At 38.9% G+C, this 16618-nt stretch overlaps 1 protein-coding gene across 14 annotated transcripts in view; it reads right to left on the bottom strand.

The window, feature by feature from the left end:
* The window catches only part of LOC135735836 (uncharacterized), an 83564-nt gene that overhangs the window by 57193 nt on the left and 9753 nt on the right, over positions 1–16618 (bottom strand). For all 14 annotated transcript variants that reach the window (XM_065254428.1, XM_065254430.1, XM_065254438.1 and 11 more), the window contains exon 2: positions 400–501. In XM_065254428.1, coding sequence (XP_065110500.1) covers positions 400–501 — 102 coding nt within the window. The remainder of the gene's footprint in view (positions 1–399; positions 502–16618) is intronic.

The following is a 16618-nucleotide window of genomic DNA, read 5'->3' as shown; positions in this document are numbered from 1 at the left end:
ACAGAATGTTCTGTACATTATGTGAAAAAAATTGGGTTTTCACAGGCAGGGTCAAAATTTAGGGTCACTTGCTGCTTTGAAAACAATGGCCTATATTCAGCCTAGCCAATCAGAGCCTAACAAGAGCCTGCACAGTTTAAAATTATACAACCAATCTAAACAATGTAGAAAACAGAAATCTGATGGATGTCCACAGTAAATGAAAAAAGAAAGCAAATGTAATATATTATAAACATAAATTTGCATTTACCATTGATCAAATCCATTCTAACTTGTGTTTAAGAGGTCAGAAAAGATTAAGCAGATTTTTTTTAAGTATAATCTACCTACAGTAATTCACACACAGCTTACAGTATTCATTTTATTATGATTTTGTCAAAATATTGCATGTGAAGTTACCTGGTTGCAGGTGGAAATATCCTGTCCGCCCTTGAGGAACTCTAGAACCTTTTCGATGTTACCTGCCCGGGCTGCTCTCAGGAAGCTGGTGTTACTGTCCGACTACAGAAATAAAAACAGGAAAAATATTAGAAAACAACAAAACAACCTCAGTAAAACTGACAAGTCGATAGATGATTCTAAAACAGCACATTTATACAATAGGTTTAAATCGCACACTCTGGACGTCCATCCCTCACAACCTTGGTTTGAAATCAGCATGGTGGCGTACTGAATAAGGCAGATAGCAAGGGTCTCCAACCTTTTGTGTGCTAATATAAAAAAATATAGATGTTAAAGTTGAGGCTATTAATAAAATGTGCTTTGGCGGGCAACTCACAGACTCTGTGCGGGCAACCTGGTGCCTGTGGGCACCATGTTGGAGACCAATGGCATATAGTATATTAACTACAGAGGACAAATTTGTTCTGGTTGATATGTACAGTTATATAAATATCTACAGAAGTACCACAGCCAGGTCCACACATAAATGTGCTCAAAAGGTTTGTCACAGCGATGGCACAGAAGAAACATATCTTTCATATAATTTCATAACCTAAAGAACCTTTTTGGAAAGAGAAAGGTTCTTCGGATGTTAAAGGTTCTTTATGGAACCATTCTACCAAAAAAGGTTCTTCGATGGCATTGTGAAGCACTTTTATTTTTAAGAGTGTGAGCTTCTAAGCCTAATCAAAGTGATATAAGGTATTTTTCAGATATCAATGATTAAAATGCTCAAAAATGTTCTCAGAAATATAGTGAAACATACTGGGGCAGTTTCCCGGACAATGCTTAGTTAATCCAGGACTTTTTATAAACATACCTTACAAAAAACAATACTCACATAATACTGGCACTGATATAATATATTGATGTTAAGATGTTTTTAAATTAAGGCTGCTAAAACATGCATTTAAGTCTGGTACTAGGATAAGCCCTGTCCAGGAAACCACCCCATAGTGTAACATAAAGACTCCTAAATTGGTAAATTATGTTTTTAAACATATTTGAGTAACTGTAAGCTTGGGGGTGGTGTAGGCCTATAGTAAAATTATCTGTGTATGTATGTGCCAGAGAGTTGGTGCATTTTATCGGAAATGTGTGTTTGACTATGACTGCTAAGTATAGACAGCACACAGAAAGACAGCTGACAACAAAACACAAACAGAGAAAGCCTTGTGCAATTATGTGCATGTGTCCAATTATGCACCAACACGTTTGTGACAAACCACATAAACATCACAACGCTTGTTTGTACTGTTTCAAGTTTCATCAACATAGCCCTTTTATTAGACCAGCAAAACCTGAACACATTACCATAGTAAACATTGACAATATATCCAGTAATTAAATGCACTGTGTTAATATCTAATCTGCATTTTTTATACTTTATTGTGATACTTTATGTAAAACTTGACAATAAAGAAGTTTTTGTTAATATTAGTGAATGTATTAGCTACAGAAACATGAACTAACAATGAGCAATATAGTTTTCACCATTTATTATCTTTATAATCTTTATTAAAGGGATAGTTCACCCAAAAATGAAAATTGTGTCATCATTTACTCACCCTCATGTTGTTACAAACCTGTATATATTTCTTTGTTCTAATGAACACGAGGTAAGATATTTTGAGAAGAAAAAATAAAACTATGGAAGTGAATGGGGCTTGTGATCGGTCTGGTTACAAACATTCCTCAAAATATCTTCCCACATGTTCACATTAGAACAAAGAAAGTTATACAGTTTTAAAATATCATGAGAATGAGTAAATGATGACACAATCATTTTACTACGGTATCCCTTTAATGTTAGTTCATTCATGCCAATACAATTGTTCATATCACGTTGCATTAGCTAATGCTAAAAGTTACAACTTTTGCTTCTTTGGAAACATTAGTCAAATTTACATGAACCAAGACAGTGGTTATCAAACTTTTTTGACGTGCGGCCCCCCTTGGGCATGGTGCATCCTTTCATGCCCCCCCACAAAAAAATGTATTACATAAAACATTACAAAACTTAAAATGTGAATTTTGAATGATACAATGCAGTGCTGTTGGTTAGTAGCATCATTTTTCTGAGTTTTGAATCCACAAAATTTATGATAAATAATGTAGCAGTATTGTTCATTGTTAGCTAATGCTTTACCTAATGTTAACAAATACAACCTTATTGTAAAGTGTTATCAAACTTTCAAATTAGAGAGACCTTTATAACACAGTTTTTCAAGTCTACAAAGCTGAAGTATTTTAATTGAAGGATGCTAAACAATTAATCGTGATTAATCGTTAGCAAATTAAAAGTTTTTGTTTACATCACATATGTGTGTAAACTGTGTATAATAAATATGTATATATATATCTGTAACGTCCATACAGCCACGCCGCCAGAGGGAGCCCTCGCCGGAGTACTGACGTGGCGCCGCTCTCTGCTTCTCTGACTGTTTCCTGTTTGTCCCTATTTAAGTTTCAAGCTAGCCTCAGGCTAGCGCGAAGTATTGCCAGTTTACCTGCGTACCGAGCGTTATTCTGATTGTGATTTCTGACTGCCTATTGTTGTGACCATTTGCCTGCTTATCTGTTTATCTGCCTTTTGGATCTGCCCTTTTGCTTAGTTTGCCTGGATTGGATTGTCTATCTGTGTTTTGATCTGCCTGCCTGTATACCTGACTACTCTTCTGCCTCACGTTCTGATTTGTTTGCTTGATTGGTTTGTTTTAAATAAACACCGCAAAATGGATCCCAGTATTCCTGAGCGTTCCTTACAGAATACTTCGCCTACCATCGATCCAGCGGAAGTAACCAATCTATTGGCTGCTTACAAACAACAAAGCACGCTTTTGCAGGGCTACCAGGAACAGCTTACACGGCTTCAAGCCGTCAACGAACACCTCACGGGCTATATTCAAGCATTACCATCCACCTCTGTGAAACGAATGAGCGTTTCGGAACCTGATAAGTTTGATGGTACAGCGGAACACGTGAGAGGCTTCCTTCGTCAGCTGGATATTTATTTTCAAGATCATGTGAGTGATAAGTTATCTGATAATGCGAGGTGTTCTAAAGTTTTCTCTTTGTTGACTGGCAAAGCGGTCGAGTGGGCCTCCGCTGTTTGGGACACCGATCCTCGTATCCGCACATCTTACTCCTATTTTGTACAGCAAATTAAAGAAGTGTTTGAATATCCAGCGGGGGGAAGAAGTGCTTCATCGCAGATCATTAATATGTCCCAGAACCATCGTCCTGTCGCAGAGTATGCCATTGAATTTCGCACGCTTGCAGCACAAAGTGGTTGGAATGATAAATCGCTAAAGGATATTTTTCAGAACAGTCTGGACGTTGATCTTCAAGCAGAACTGGCATGTAAAGGTGAGAACCTTTCATTCTCTGAATTTGTGACTTTGTCTGTGCACATTGATAACCTGATGAGAAATGTGCCTGCTAGAACGAAACTGAAAACGTCCACTAGGCCTGTATATGCCACCAGTAAAGTGTTCCATACCGCTGTAAATAATGACGACATTGTAGAACCAATGCAGATGGGGTTCGCTCCTTTGACCATGGCAGAACGACAACGACGTCGTGAGCACAACTTATGTTTCTATTGTGGGAAACCTGGACATCGTATCGATAACTGCCCATCCAAGAAACCTCGCAACACCAACACGGTAAACCAATTCTTTAACCTCCCTTCTTGTTATGATATGTGTTCACAACCAGTAACGATCATCCACGATAATATAACCATGTCATTCACAGCATTAATTGACTCTGGCTCTGCACTAAACTTCATTAATGAAGATGTTGTCAATAAATTTCTCATTCCTGTCATCCCATGCCAACCTCCATTAAGCATTTCTGCCGTCAACAACGTACCCATCGGCAAAGGTATTACTCACCAGACTGTTCCCCTCACTCTTCAAGTTGGTCTACTTCATCTCGAAACTATTACCTTGTATGTGATCTCTTCACCTCGTTATGACATCATATTGGGACACCCCTGGCTAGTCGCACACGATCCTAAGATAAACTGGAGAACAGGAGAGATTCTACAATGGTCATCTCGTTGTATGAAAACCTGCATTAACCATATGAAGCACAAACCCTGTCTGTCTACCAATGTTGAAAGCCCTACTGGTAAGAATGTTATGATTCCTGATGTCTACTCTGAATATGCAGAAGTGTTTAGCAAAGTCAAAGCAACCGAATTACCACCACATAGACCTTGGGATTGTGCTATTGAACTTCTACCTAATGCTATGCCTCCCAAATGTAAAGTTTATCCCCTGTCTCAACCTGAAACCCGAGCCATGGAGGATTACATCACTGAAGCACTACAAAACGGCTTTATTCGGATCTCCACATCCCCTGCTGCAGCTGGCTTCTTTTTTGTAGAGAAGAAGGATGGTGGCCTGAGACCTTGCATCGACTATAGAGGTTTGAACAATATCACTGTAAAATTTCCCTACCCTTTACCTCTTGTACCTTCTGCCCTAGAACAATTGAGGGAAGCCAAAATCTATACCAAACTGGACTTACGTAGTGCCTACAATCTGGTTCGTATCCGTGAAGGAGATGAATGGAAGACTGCATTCCACACCACTAGAGGGCACTATGAATACCTCGTGATGCCGTATGGTCTATCTAACTCTCCCGCCGTCTTCCAGTCATTCATCAATGAAGTGTTCCGGGACCTCCTGAACCAGTATGTTATTGCTTACATTGACGATATCTTAATTTATTCCAATAATATGGAGGACCATGTCTGCCATGTTAAAGAAGTCCTGTCTCGTCTCCTCCAGAACAAGTTATACGTCAAAGCAGAAAAATGTGAGTTTCATGTCATGAAGACTAACTTCCTGGGCTATAATATTAGTTCCCAGGGTGTTGAGATGGACACCACCAAAGTCAAGGCAGTCACCGAATGGCCTCCACCCCGCACTGTTAAGGATTTGCAGCGTTTCCTTGGATTTGCAAACTTCTACCGTCGATTCATCCGCAACTACAGTACTGTAGCAGCTCCCCTGACATCCCTACTGAGAGGTAAACCCAAAAAACTTCTGTGGAACTCACAAGCTGAGCAAGCCTTTCAGAAACTAAAAACCTGTTTCACCACCGCCCCGATCCTGAAACATCCTGACCCTGAAAAACAGTTCATCGTGGAGGTCGACGCGTCGGATACTGGAGTAGGAGCTGTTCTGTCACAACGTCACGGTCCAGAAAATAAGATATACCCTTGTGCTTACTATTCCAGAAAACTCACCCAGGCAGAGAGAAACTACGATATAGGCAACAAGGAACTTCTTTCGATAAAGGCAGCCCTGGAGGAATGGAGGCATTGGCTTGAGGGTGCGAAGCACCATATTGTCATTCTGACGGATCATAAAAACCTCGAGTACGTGAAGGGAGCTCAGAGATTGAATGCACGCCAGGCAAGATGGTCACTTTTCTTCACCCGTTTCAATTTTTCAATCACCTACCGACCCGGACACAAGAATGGTAAAGCTGATGCTCTGTCCAGATACCATGAACCCACTCCTGTTGACCGTTCACCTGTCCCTATCATACCACCTTCTCTTATCATTGCTCCTATAGCGTGGGACATCATGCAAGAAATCACCCAAGAACACTTGAATGACCCTGTTCCGCCTGAATGCCCACCTGAGAGAACTTACGTTCCCCTAACACTGCGGCCTCGAATTATGCAATGGGTACACACCTCACTCAGCTCAGGACACCCAGGTATTACCCGCACCACAGCTTTAGTCCAAACATCCTTCTGGTGGCCCACCCTGAATCATGATGTAGCCCAATTTGTGAAATCCTGTAGAGTGTGTGCTCAATCCAAAACTCCTAAAGATTTGCCCTCCGGTCTTCTTAAACCCTTACCCATACCTCAACGCCCCTGGTCCCATCTCAGCATTGACTTCATCACTGATCTGCCACGTTCTAATAATTATACAGCCATCCTAGTCATTATTGATAGATTTTCTAAATCCTGCCGCCTTATACCCCTCAAGGGCTTACCCACTGCCATGGAGACCGCTGAAGCTATGTTTCACCATGTGTTCAGGAACTATGGAATACCCGAAGACATCGTCTCTGACCGTGGGACCCAGTTCACCTCACAGGTTTGGAAAGCATTTTGTAATAATCTGGACATAAATGTAAGCTTAACATCTGGTTATCATCCCCAGTCTAATGGCCAAGTTGAAAGGTTAAATCAAGAGATTGGACGCTACCTGAGGTCCTATTGTACCCGAGAACAGCACCGCTGGTCAGAATTCCTTCCCTGGGCCGAGTATGCACAGAACTCATTGAGACACTCCTCCACCAATCTCACCCCCTTCCAGTGCGTACTCGGCTATCAACCCCCCATGTTCCCTTGGTCAGGAGAGCCTTCGGATGTTCCAGCCGTTGACGACTGGATGAGGAGGAGTGGAGAAGTTTGGGAAAGCGCTCATGTTAGACTCCAGAGGGCGATCCGCAACCAAGAATTCCATGCCAACCGTCACAGACGTCCTCATCCCCCGTACCAGCCTGGTCAGAGGGTCTGGCTCTCCACCCGGGATCTGAAACTCCAGCTCCCGTCTAAGAAACTAAGTCCGAGGTACGTAGGACCTTTCCGAATAATAAGACAAATCAATGATGTTACTTACCAGTTAGAGCTGCCTGTTAATTATCGTATTTCTCCCTCTTTTCATGTTTCCCTACTAAAACCTTACCATGCTGAGTACGACCCCAACGCCGAGCCTCCTGAGCCACCTCCCCCTCTCGACGTTGCCGGGGAACCGGCATACGCCGTGAGGGAGTTGTTGGACTCGAGGCGGCGCGGGGGTCGTCTCCAGTATCTGGTCGATTGGGAGGGCTATGGCCCTGAGGAAAGGTCCTGGGTAGCCTCGGACGACATTCTGGATCCCAACCTCATCGAGGAGTTCCATCGAGCCAGACCTGACCGTCCTGCACCACGCCCTAGAGGAAGGCCCCGTAGAGCGCCAGGAGGCGCTCCTAGAGGGGGGGATTCTGTAACGTCCATACAGCCACGCCGCCAGAGGGAGCCCTCGCCGGAGTACTGACGTGGCGCCGCTCTCTGCTTCTCTGACTGTTTCCTGTTTGTCCCTATTTAAGTTTCAAGCTAGCCTCAGGCTAGCGCGAAGTATTGCCAGTTTACCTGCGTACCGAGCGTTATTCTGATTGTGATTTCTGACTGCCTATTGTTGTGACCATTTGCCTGCTTATCTGTTTATCTGCCTTTTGGATCTGCCCTTTTGCTTAGTTTGCCTGGATTGGATTGTCTATCTGTGTTTTGATCTGCCTGCCTGTATACCTGACTACTCTTCTGCCTCACGTTCTGATTTGTTTGCTTGATTGGTTTGTTTTAAATAAACACCGCAAAATGGATCCCAGTATTCCTGAGCGTTCCTTACAATATATAAATATGAACACATTCATGTATAATTTTAAGAAAAAAAAGTATATATTATGTATTTATATTTATATATAATATAAATTATACATAAATATACAAATGTATATACACAGGTAAACATTTCTAAAACATATACATGCATGTGTGTACATTTATTTATACAAAGTTATTATACACAGTTCACACACATATATGATGTAAACAAAAACTTTTATTCTGCTAACGATTAATCGCGATTAATCGTTAAGCATCCCTAAATTGAAGCATGAATTCATAGGTTGAAATAGAACTCAAAGGTTTGGTGGATGTACAGTATTTAAGATTACATGAAAACCAGCCTCTCTGTGGTCACGTGGAGAGTAACACATGAATGTGTCAGGTCACCACAGGCTTTTCAACACAATGACCTTTCCCACGGCTGGGTGAAGAGATCACACCAACACGTGGCACCTCAATAACCAACATCGCACAACAAGACCTATACATTGGCAATGCACAGTACACCCCAAAATGTTTTTGTTTTAAACCCAGGGCTGGATCAATTTTGGACAGAAGAACACACTGCTGGGTTGTTTCGACCCATGGTTGAGTAACAACAACCCAGCACTTTTTAAGAGTATACAAAACTGCTAAAGTAGTCATCCTGCATTTACAGTCCATGCGTTAACATATTGAGCCCTGGCATTCATGTGGGTGACACAAAGTTGAAAAATGTCTGCTGCATTTGAAATACACAGCTTTACCAATTCTAGAGCTTTTTGACCTTACCAGAATGTCCTCCACAGAGCAGTAGTAATGGTCCAGGTATGGATCACTTCCAATGGTCCGCAGGCCTTTATCTGAACTGCATGCCTTACACATTGCTGCATTGCCCATTGTAAAATCTACTCCAAAGCTTTTACACAAAAATCAAACTGCTCTTTACATCAGTGATGGACCCTCTGTGAGATAATGCACTCGCTGAGTCTTTTCCAACAATAACCAATCTCTGAACATCAAATAACTCCTCTTCAGATTGCTACCAATGTGCTTTCATGCACTTAGCTTTATGGCTTTGCATTATCCTTAGTCTTCAGGTGGAAACCAGGAGACCATTCAATTATCACCATAAGAGCATCTATCCAGCTAATGCAAATCCCCCCAAATTTCATGTCTTCTTTTGGCTAACATCATCTCTTATTTGCTCCCTCCAATCCTTGTCCTGTTTTTCTGTGAACATCAATGACTCTCTGTACTCCTCTTCTTCTGTCCCTCGTCTTCCCGCCTGTCTGTGGGATCAACAACTGTGGCAGTAAATGTGTCTCCCATTGCTATATCAGGCCGAATGTCTGCCTATCCAGGATCCAGCCCTGGGTTATTTTTAACCCATCCAGGTCCAATGTTAGGGAGCCGAGCTCAGCAAGTGGCAGCCCTACCGGGGAAGAGCCAGCTGGGAAGTCTGTCATTTCCCTTTTGAACTCCAGGAATGAAGGACAACTGAGGTCAAAAAAGGATCAAAATTCCATACAATTGCTATACTATTCTCTTATCTGCCCGCAAATATGTATAAAAGCATCAGCTATGAAGAGCAGCTCAGCTAAAGTACTTTAATGCCTACAGTGTATGAGACAGATTCATCGTCTGTGGGTCATCTCTGGCCTGAGGGTGGACGCATTGACTGCATCATGATGTAGCATCCATGCAGATCTGGCCTTTACTACAGACATCTGACATTTTGAACTTCCATTGACTGGCCTGCTCAGTGCAATGACATGCCACTGTTAACATGGTAAAGCTTTCACTGCCATTAATGGGGCAATAATGATGAATGAGTGACGTAGAAATGCATAGATCACAACAGGCCTTTAAAAAGTGAACTGTTATTGTGCAAGTACAGACTGTGATGAGACTTGATTTAGCTGTGTTTTAAGTGTATTACAGACCGCTCTAGGCTTAAGTACAGTAAATGGGTCATTTTCAGGAAACAACCATTTGTAAATCAATTGTACAACTTACTACTGATATAATTAACAAGATATTGAACTGTGTCACATGAGTTAATGGATACATTTGTTTGTTTGTCGTGAAATGCCAAATAAATGTTAAAATGCGTATTCTTCAAGTAAAATTGTTTTGTTGTAAACTAAGTTGCTGTAACTGAATAAAAATAAGTTAAGCTAATTCAACTTTATTTCATTAGTTATAGCAACATTACTAGTCAAGATAAAAAATTGAAAATGACTTATTGATTATAATAAAAAATGTAAGTGAAAATTTTTTACAGTACATATACTTTAATTAGTATATTTATAGTGTAGAACTTTTATACTTTTATTTAGCACATAAAATAATGTACTACAAATCTTCTTTTAAGTGTACTTTACACTGTAAAAAGTGAAAAGTTGGTCCAACTTAACACATTACATCAATTATTTAAGTTTTAATAAAAAAATTCAACTTATATGTTTAAAGGGACAGTCACTCTCCGGGTCTGGCGCTACCACTTTTAGCATAGCTTAGCACAATCCATTGAATCTGAATTAGACCATTAGCATCGCGCTAAAAACTTTCTATATTTTTCCTATTTAAAACTTGCCTCTTCTTTAGTTATATCTTGTACTAAGACCGACAAAATACTTTTATTTTATAATACTTAAAATACTTTTAAGTTAAAAAAGTAAAAAAAAAGTTGAAGTAATTTTTTGAGTTGATTCAACGTTTCACTTTTTACCATGTATTTGTACCTGGGTTTTCTGGTGAAATGTATTTTTAACATGTACTTTAAAAAGTACAACAAAAAGTGATGTCATCACATATTTAGCAAATGGAATTCTGCTCTAGAGACAACTCTGCAAACAACATGATCCTATTTTCCTAAGCCTCTTCCAGTATCTATGCTCTAAACAGGTGAGGAACAGCTGACTACAGGACAAAACCACACAGCTCAAATGCAAAACAGTAAATATATTTAAAAAAAAAAAATGCAATCATATAGATAAACAAACGGTAATATTGGATTTACATTTAAATGCAGAATGCAATTAAATGCACTTTAAAATAATTTAATAATGGACAATAAAATAAAGCAACAATAAATAAAAGATAAACAAAAGTGAGGTGATGTTTTCAAGAAATATACTTTGAATTACTATATTTATTGAAGTATGTGTGATTTGTTGTGTGACTTTGGAGATAAGCATCATAATTTGATCATATAAATAGGTGGTTAATAAAGAATGAGACTATGCAAATGCAATGCAAAATAAAATTCAGCGAAAATGTTACTGATGGGAATCAACGTATGCAACATTTGACATCCTCATACCCATTGACCTCCATAAACCTCTCTCGCATAACCTGCATGTGAGTGTTAGAGAGATTAACTTTCCAGGTTAACTCTACTGTACATCTGTTACACTCAAAGCACCAGAACTAACAATTCACAACAAACACATACAGATGGAGAACTACATGAATGGATTACTAGATGTAACAGTGGCATCCTACGAAAAATATTATTCATAGAGCAGGGTTTTAAAGAAGTTGCATAGTTTTGAAAAACATTTATGAAGTAAAAGATTCTGCATTATTTCAAATGCAAATATATTTTAAAGCATGTTAACTTTGTACAAAAAGGTCAAACTTCCTTGTGATCATAAAAAGCAAATACAAATCAGTACATTTTCCGATCTGGATGTGACAACATGCATCATAAAGTTTTGCTATTTATATTAAACTTTGCATTATATATATATATATATATATATATATATATATATATATATATATATATATATATATATATATATATATATATATATATATATATTAAATTTTATTAAATTATTTATTTTAATTTTATTGTTATTATATATAATACATTTTTATTTCTATGTTGAATCTATGGTGTTGGTAAGGATTTGTAAATGTCGGTACCTTGCGTTTCCGCTCTGCTCTTTCTCTATGTCTTTTGCGTCTCTCTCTGGCTTTGGCGAGAGCCTTTAGCTCAGGGAGTTGCTCCAATTCCCGAGCCTTTTTCAGGTGTGCCGCTGCATGCGCCATAATTCCAAACCAATGTCAAACCTCAAACGTCAAGTTAATCACAGGTGCAATTATCCCATGTAGACTGTCATTTAAAAAAAAGTAAGTCGCTTGCGAGGCTTTTCCATATCTGCCATATCTATCCAAAAATCTCTCTAAATATCTCTTTTAACTTTTCTGCTCAACAGCTAAACTGTGTGACACCACTGGCTGTTGTATAGAAGATAACCACGCTTGCTGAATCCGGATTAATATCTTCATGTGTGAACAGGGGACTGAGAGGGTGAGTGAGAAAGATAAAAAGAGAGAGTGGATGGGAGTAGACCCTGCCTGTCCAGATGCAGATGTGTGTAGTGCTGAGTAAAGCTTAAGGTTTGAGTATGTGTGCTTTCAGGAATGTGTGAGTATGCATAAAATAAGAAGCATAAATAATGCATGAGCTTTCATTTCAGAGAAAAACAATGAAAGTTACAATAGTGAGAGCATGACAAACACCTAGTCTACTGGGAGATATGTGGCACACCGTGTGCTCCATGGGGAGGAGTTTAGGGGAAGACCACAGTGGAGAACTCAGGGAAGAGAAAGACACAATTCACTACAGCAGTGTTTCCCAATCCTGGTCCTCGAGACCCCCCTCCCAGAAAGTTTTAAATGTCTCCGTATTTAAAACACCTGATTCTACTAATCAGCATCCTTCCAAAATGGTAAACATGTCTCTCTAACAAGCTGTCAGGTGTGTTAAATAAGGAGACATCTAAAACATTCTGGGAGGGGAGCCTCGAGGACCAGGGGGAAACACTGCACTACAGTTCCACAAATGGACACAAATCCACCTAGAAAAAATGGTACAGCTAGAGATGCAGGTACATTGCAGTATAGCCATCATATGGTGGTGTGGTCTAATAATAAGTGAAAGTTTACGTAGCTAGCCAATCATATTTTACACTATGCTCTCTCTCTCTCTCTCTCTCTCTCTCTCTCTCTCTCTCTCTCTCTCTCTCTCTCACAAGTTGTCTGTCCCAAACAAAATGTATGTACCCCACCTTTTGGCCTCCATGAGTAACTACATCTCTGTAAATAAGATATCAGCACACTGACATCTGGTGGTTCAGTGGTCAGCAGACACACTGTTGAAGTCATATACTGTACTACAGTAGATACATATTCTTAGTGAGATTTGTGGGTAAGTGGGTTCCTCTTTAAAAGCTCCTCTGGTGTCCCATTAGTTTATTTAAGCGGGAAGTGTATTTGTCAACATTAGTAAATGCATTTGCTAACATGAATGAACAATAAGCAATATAGTTTTTCAGCGTTTATTCATTTTTATTAATGTAAGTTAATGCCAGTACATTTGTTCATGTTAGTTCATTGTGCATTTACTATTTACAACTTTTGCTGAAATCAACAAGAACTAAGATTAAAATGCTGCAGAAGTATTGTTCATTATACTTTGTGCAAGCTAATGCATTAACTAAATTAATACAATAAAAAAAATCTTGGAAAAATGTAAATTAAACTTGAGTTTTCCCTGAGCTGTCTGGGAACATTTTCTAAAAGGTTGCAAATCATTGGAACTGGAAACAGCTCAGTTTCCTAATCCTATAGATTTGGTAACACTTAACGAGGTCTCGTTTACTAACATCAGTTGATGCATTAGCTAACATTAACTAACAAAGCACAACTTTTACAGTACTCACTTATCGTTCTTCATTTTAGTTAATACAAAGACAATTGTTCATTGTCCAATTATTTCTTTGTACATTAAGTAGAAAGAAATTAACATACAAAGATTAATAAATGCTGTAGAAGTATTGTTCATTCTTAGTTTTTTGTTCATTCTCTTATGTTATCAAATGAAACCTTATTGTAAAAGTGTAACAACATATTTTCTGGCAAAACACTACCTTTATATTTATTATAAATATATATATATATATATATATATATATATATATATATATATATATATATATATATATATATATATATATATATATATATAATGTTTAACATTACATTTATAAAACACCATAAATATATTGTATATTGGTAAATACCATAAAAGATTCCTGTAAAGGATTTTCTCCATCGCGCATTATTTATATTTATTACACGGCTCTCTGGAATGCTTGATTCTGATTGGTCAATTGAGACATTTGCAGGTTCGTTCTTTTCAAATAATAACCATTCCAAAAGCATAACCGGTACTACTTGAACGATTTAAATCACTCCGCGCCAATAAAGATTACTGTTTGACGCCATCTTGTGACAAACACTGGACAACCACAACATTTTGACATTAATTTTAACATGTACGAAAAAAACAAAACATTTAAACAGTGGATAGAAGAACGAACAACGACAAGACACAGAGCTTACTGAGACTGAACTTGACAAAATAGAGCATGACAGCTACAAAGCCAACAAAAAAAAAAATACAGAATGGGCATTAAAACTTCTCAAAGACTGGCTAAAAGAGAAAAAATGGAGACAGACAAGTATGAAGCAGAGGATCTTTATAAGGTATTACGATCATTTTATGCATCTGTGCAAAGTTTCGCGGAAGGATAAAAATGTTAATTTAAAACAAATATGCCAATAAAATGTTTCAAATTCATATTCATGTCCAGTTTTTTTTCTTATGTGGCAAGTAGCCGTGTAATAAGCGGGATAATGTAGAGGCAGCCGGTAGTTATCGGGAAATAAGCCCCTTCAGTGTGATACAAGATCACACTGTCGGGGCTTATTTCCCGATAACTACCGGCTGCCTCTACATTATCCCTTACTTAACCTCCTTTGACCTGGTGTGTCCACATACGTGGACATAAAATTTTTGTTGTTTGCACCATAATAATTCTGTGTAACTTGAACCTGTTGTACACAAACGTGGACAATTACACTGCTTTATGTTAAAAAAATATATTTATTGGTTTTTCCTAACGCCAAATAGTTGGAAGAAATCTGAAAAACAGACAAACCAAAGCTCGGGTCTTAGGAGGTTAAAAAGACCGAACGGCAGCAGGTCAGAAAAATCTATAAAACATTGATCCTGTATGACAACTGATCCTCTCCAGAGCAAAGCAAGAGCTAAGCAGCTAGCACAAAGATACCGTAAAGTAGGGCAAATAGAGAGAAGATCAATCAAGTCCTCCAACCTGCTTATTGATCTTTAGCTTTTAAATAGAGGCAGTCATATCCAACCATACCATATCTACCACTGTTCATATATACTGAGGTATATATCAGTATACTAACCTTATATGATATTGTTCTGTTACTTGATATAATAGCTTTTTGTAAGTGGATATTGCCTATTAAAAACTGTGACCACAGTCCTATGGTATTTGAGGTGTTTTCCAGAGTGTTTCTCCCTCACATGCCACATGGTTTGATGTATCATGTCTGAAGCAGTAAGGTGTGACTTGCATAAGCAAACACCACTTAAAATGAATCACTGTGCATGTGGTGAAAATATTACATTGACATCTGAATTGTGACATCATACTGCAAGTATAATGATATCATGATGCATCAAATTACAATCAAGCTGTAAACATGTTAAAACCACCAGAGAGAAAGATTATATCTGACATATTGTTCATTTGAGCTTAAACAGTCCTGTAAGATCTGTTGTGCTGATAAATGGACAAGCACAGGACATAATCAATAAAGTGATAAACATGAGCAGTTTGTGTGCAGGCGCCAAGTATCACATATCGGTGCTGAGCGGCCGGAGCTCTCACGGGACTCCAACTTATTATCATCCCTACATTTACTGAACATCATTACCCATGCTTTGTCTTGCCCATCATACAATAGCTCTGTTGTGCTAAGGCTGGTAAATTGTGCCGTGTAAGCAGCCTATGCAAAAACAATAAGAGCTTTCTGCATGGGCGCGTGTGTACTAAGTAGTCATTTAGTGGATGACTTTTATCCAAAGTGACTTACAGTAAACCTTGGAGTAACCTTCAGTTAAGTGCTGTACTCAAAACACAATGTTTGCAGTTTATAGATTAACCCTTGCCAGTATATTCCAACAGCCTTTTAGTAACTATATCTGTGTATTGATGTATATTTGTGCCTGTGCTCTAAACGTCCCCACTAAATGTTTTGGATGCAGAATAATTTAAATCCCAATGAAATCAGAAATTGATGGACATATGGAGCGTGTTTTAATGCAGGCCATATGCAAGCTTACAGCTGAGTCTGCACTTTTCAACAAACATCATCTGTATCCTATTTAGTCTTGGAACTCTTACAGGCATTTGACATTAAGCCATTAGTCAACACATCGATCTTTCATAAGCGCACACTGAGAACTGCTTCTGTCTTTCTCCCCTGATCTCTTTACTTAAATGTACAAAATGTACAAACATGGACTAACGGCGCATTCACACGGGGCGAAAGCGTTAACGCTTGATGGAAGGCTTGTCTGAAGCGTGACCAACAGCCAATCACAGTGGCCGCAGCACATGCTCCGGTCTTCCATAAGCTCTGCCTAGGTTATTTGCATAAGGCAATCTGATTGGTTGACGCTCGCGTTGCCGCTTGAAAAGTTGAGAAATGTTCAACTTCTGCCGCGAGCAACGGCAGTGACGCGGCGCTGACGGATCCACAATTCAGTTCGCCAACGCTTGATGTCAACCATTAAAAGTGAATGGGAAGCATCAATGCTTACACCCCGTGTAAATGCGCCGTAATACAGAAATGGATAACAATACAGGCAAT

The sequence above is a fragment of the Paramisgurnus dabryanus genome, chromosome 4, assembly GCF_030506205.2.
Source record: "Paramisgurnus dabryanus chromosome 4, PD_genome_1.1, whole genome shotgun sequence".
Classification (NCBI taxonomy): domain Eukaryota; kingdom Metazoa; phylum Chordata; class Actinopteri; order Cypriniformes; family Cobitidae; genus Paramisgurnus; species Paramisgurnus dabryanus.
This window is presented reverse-complemented; position numbering and strand designations above follow the sequence as displayed.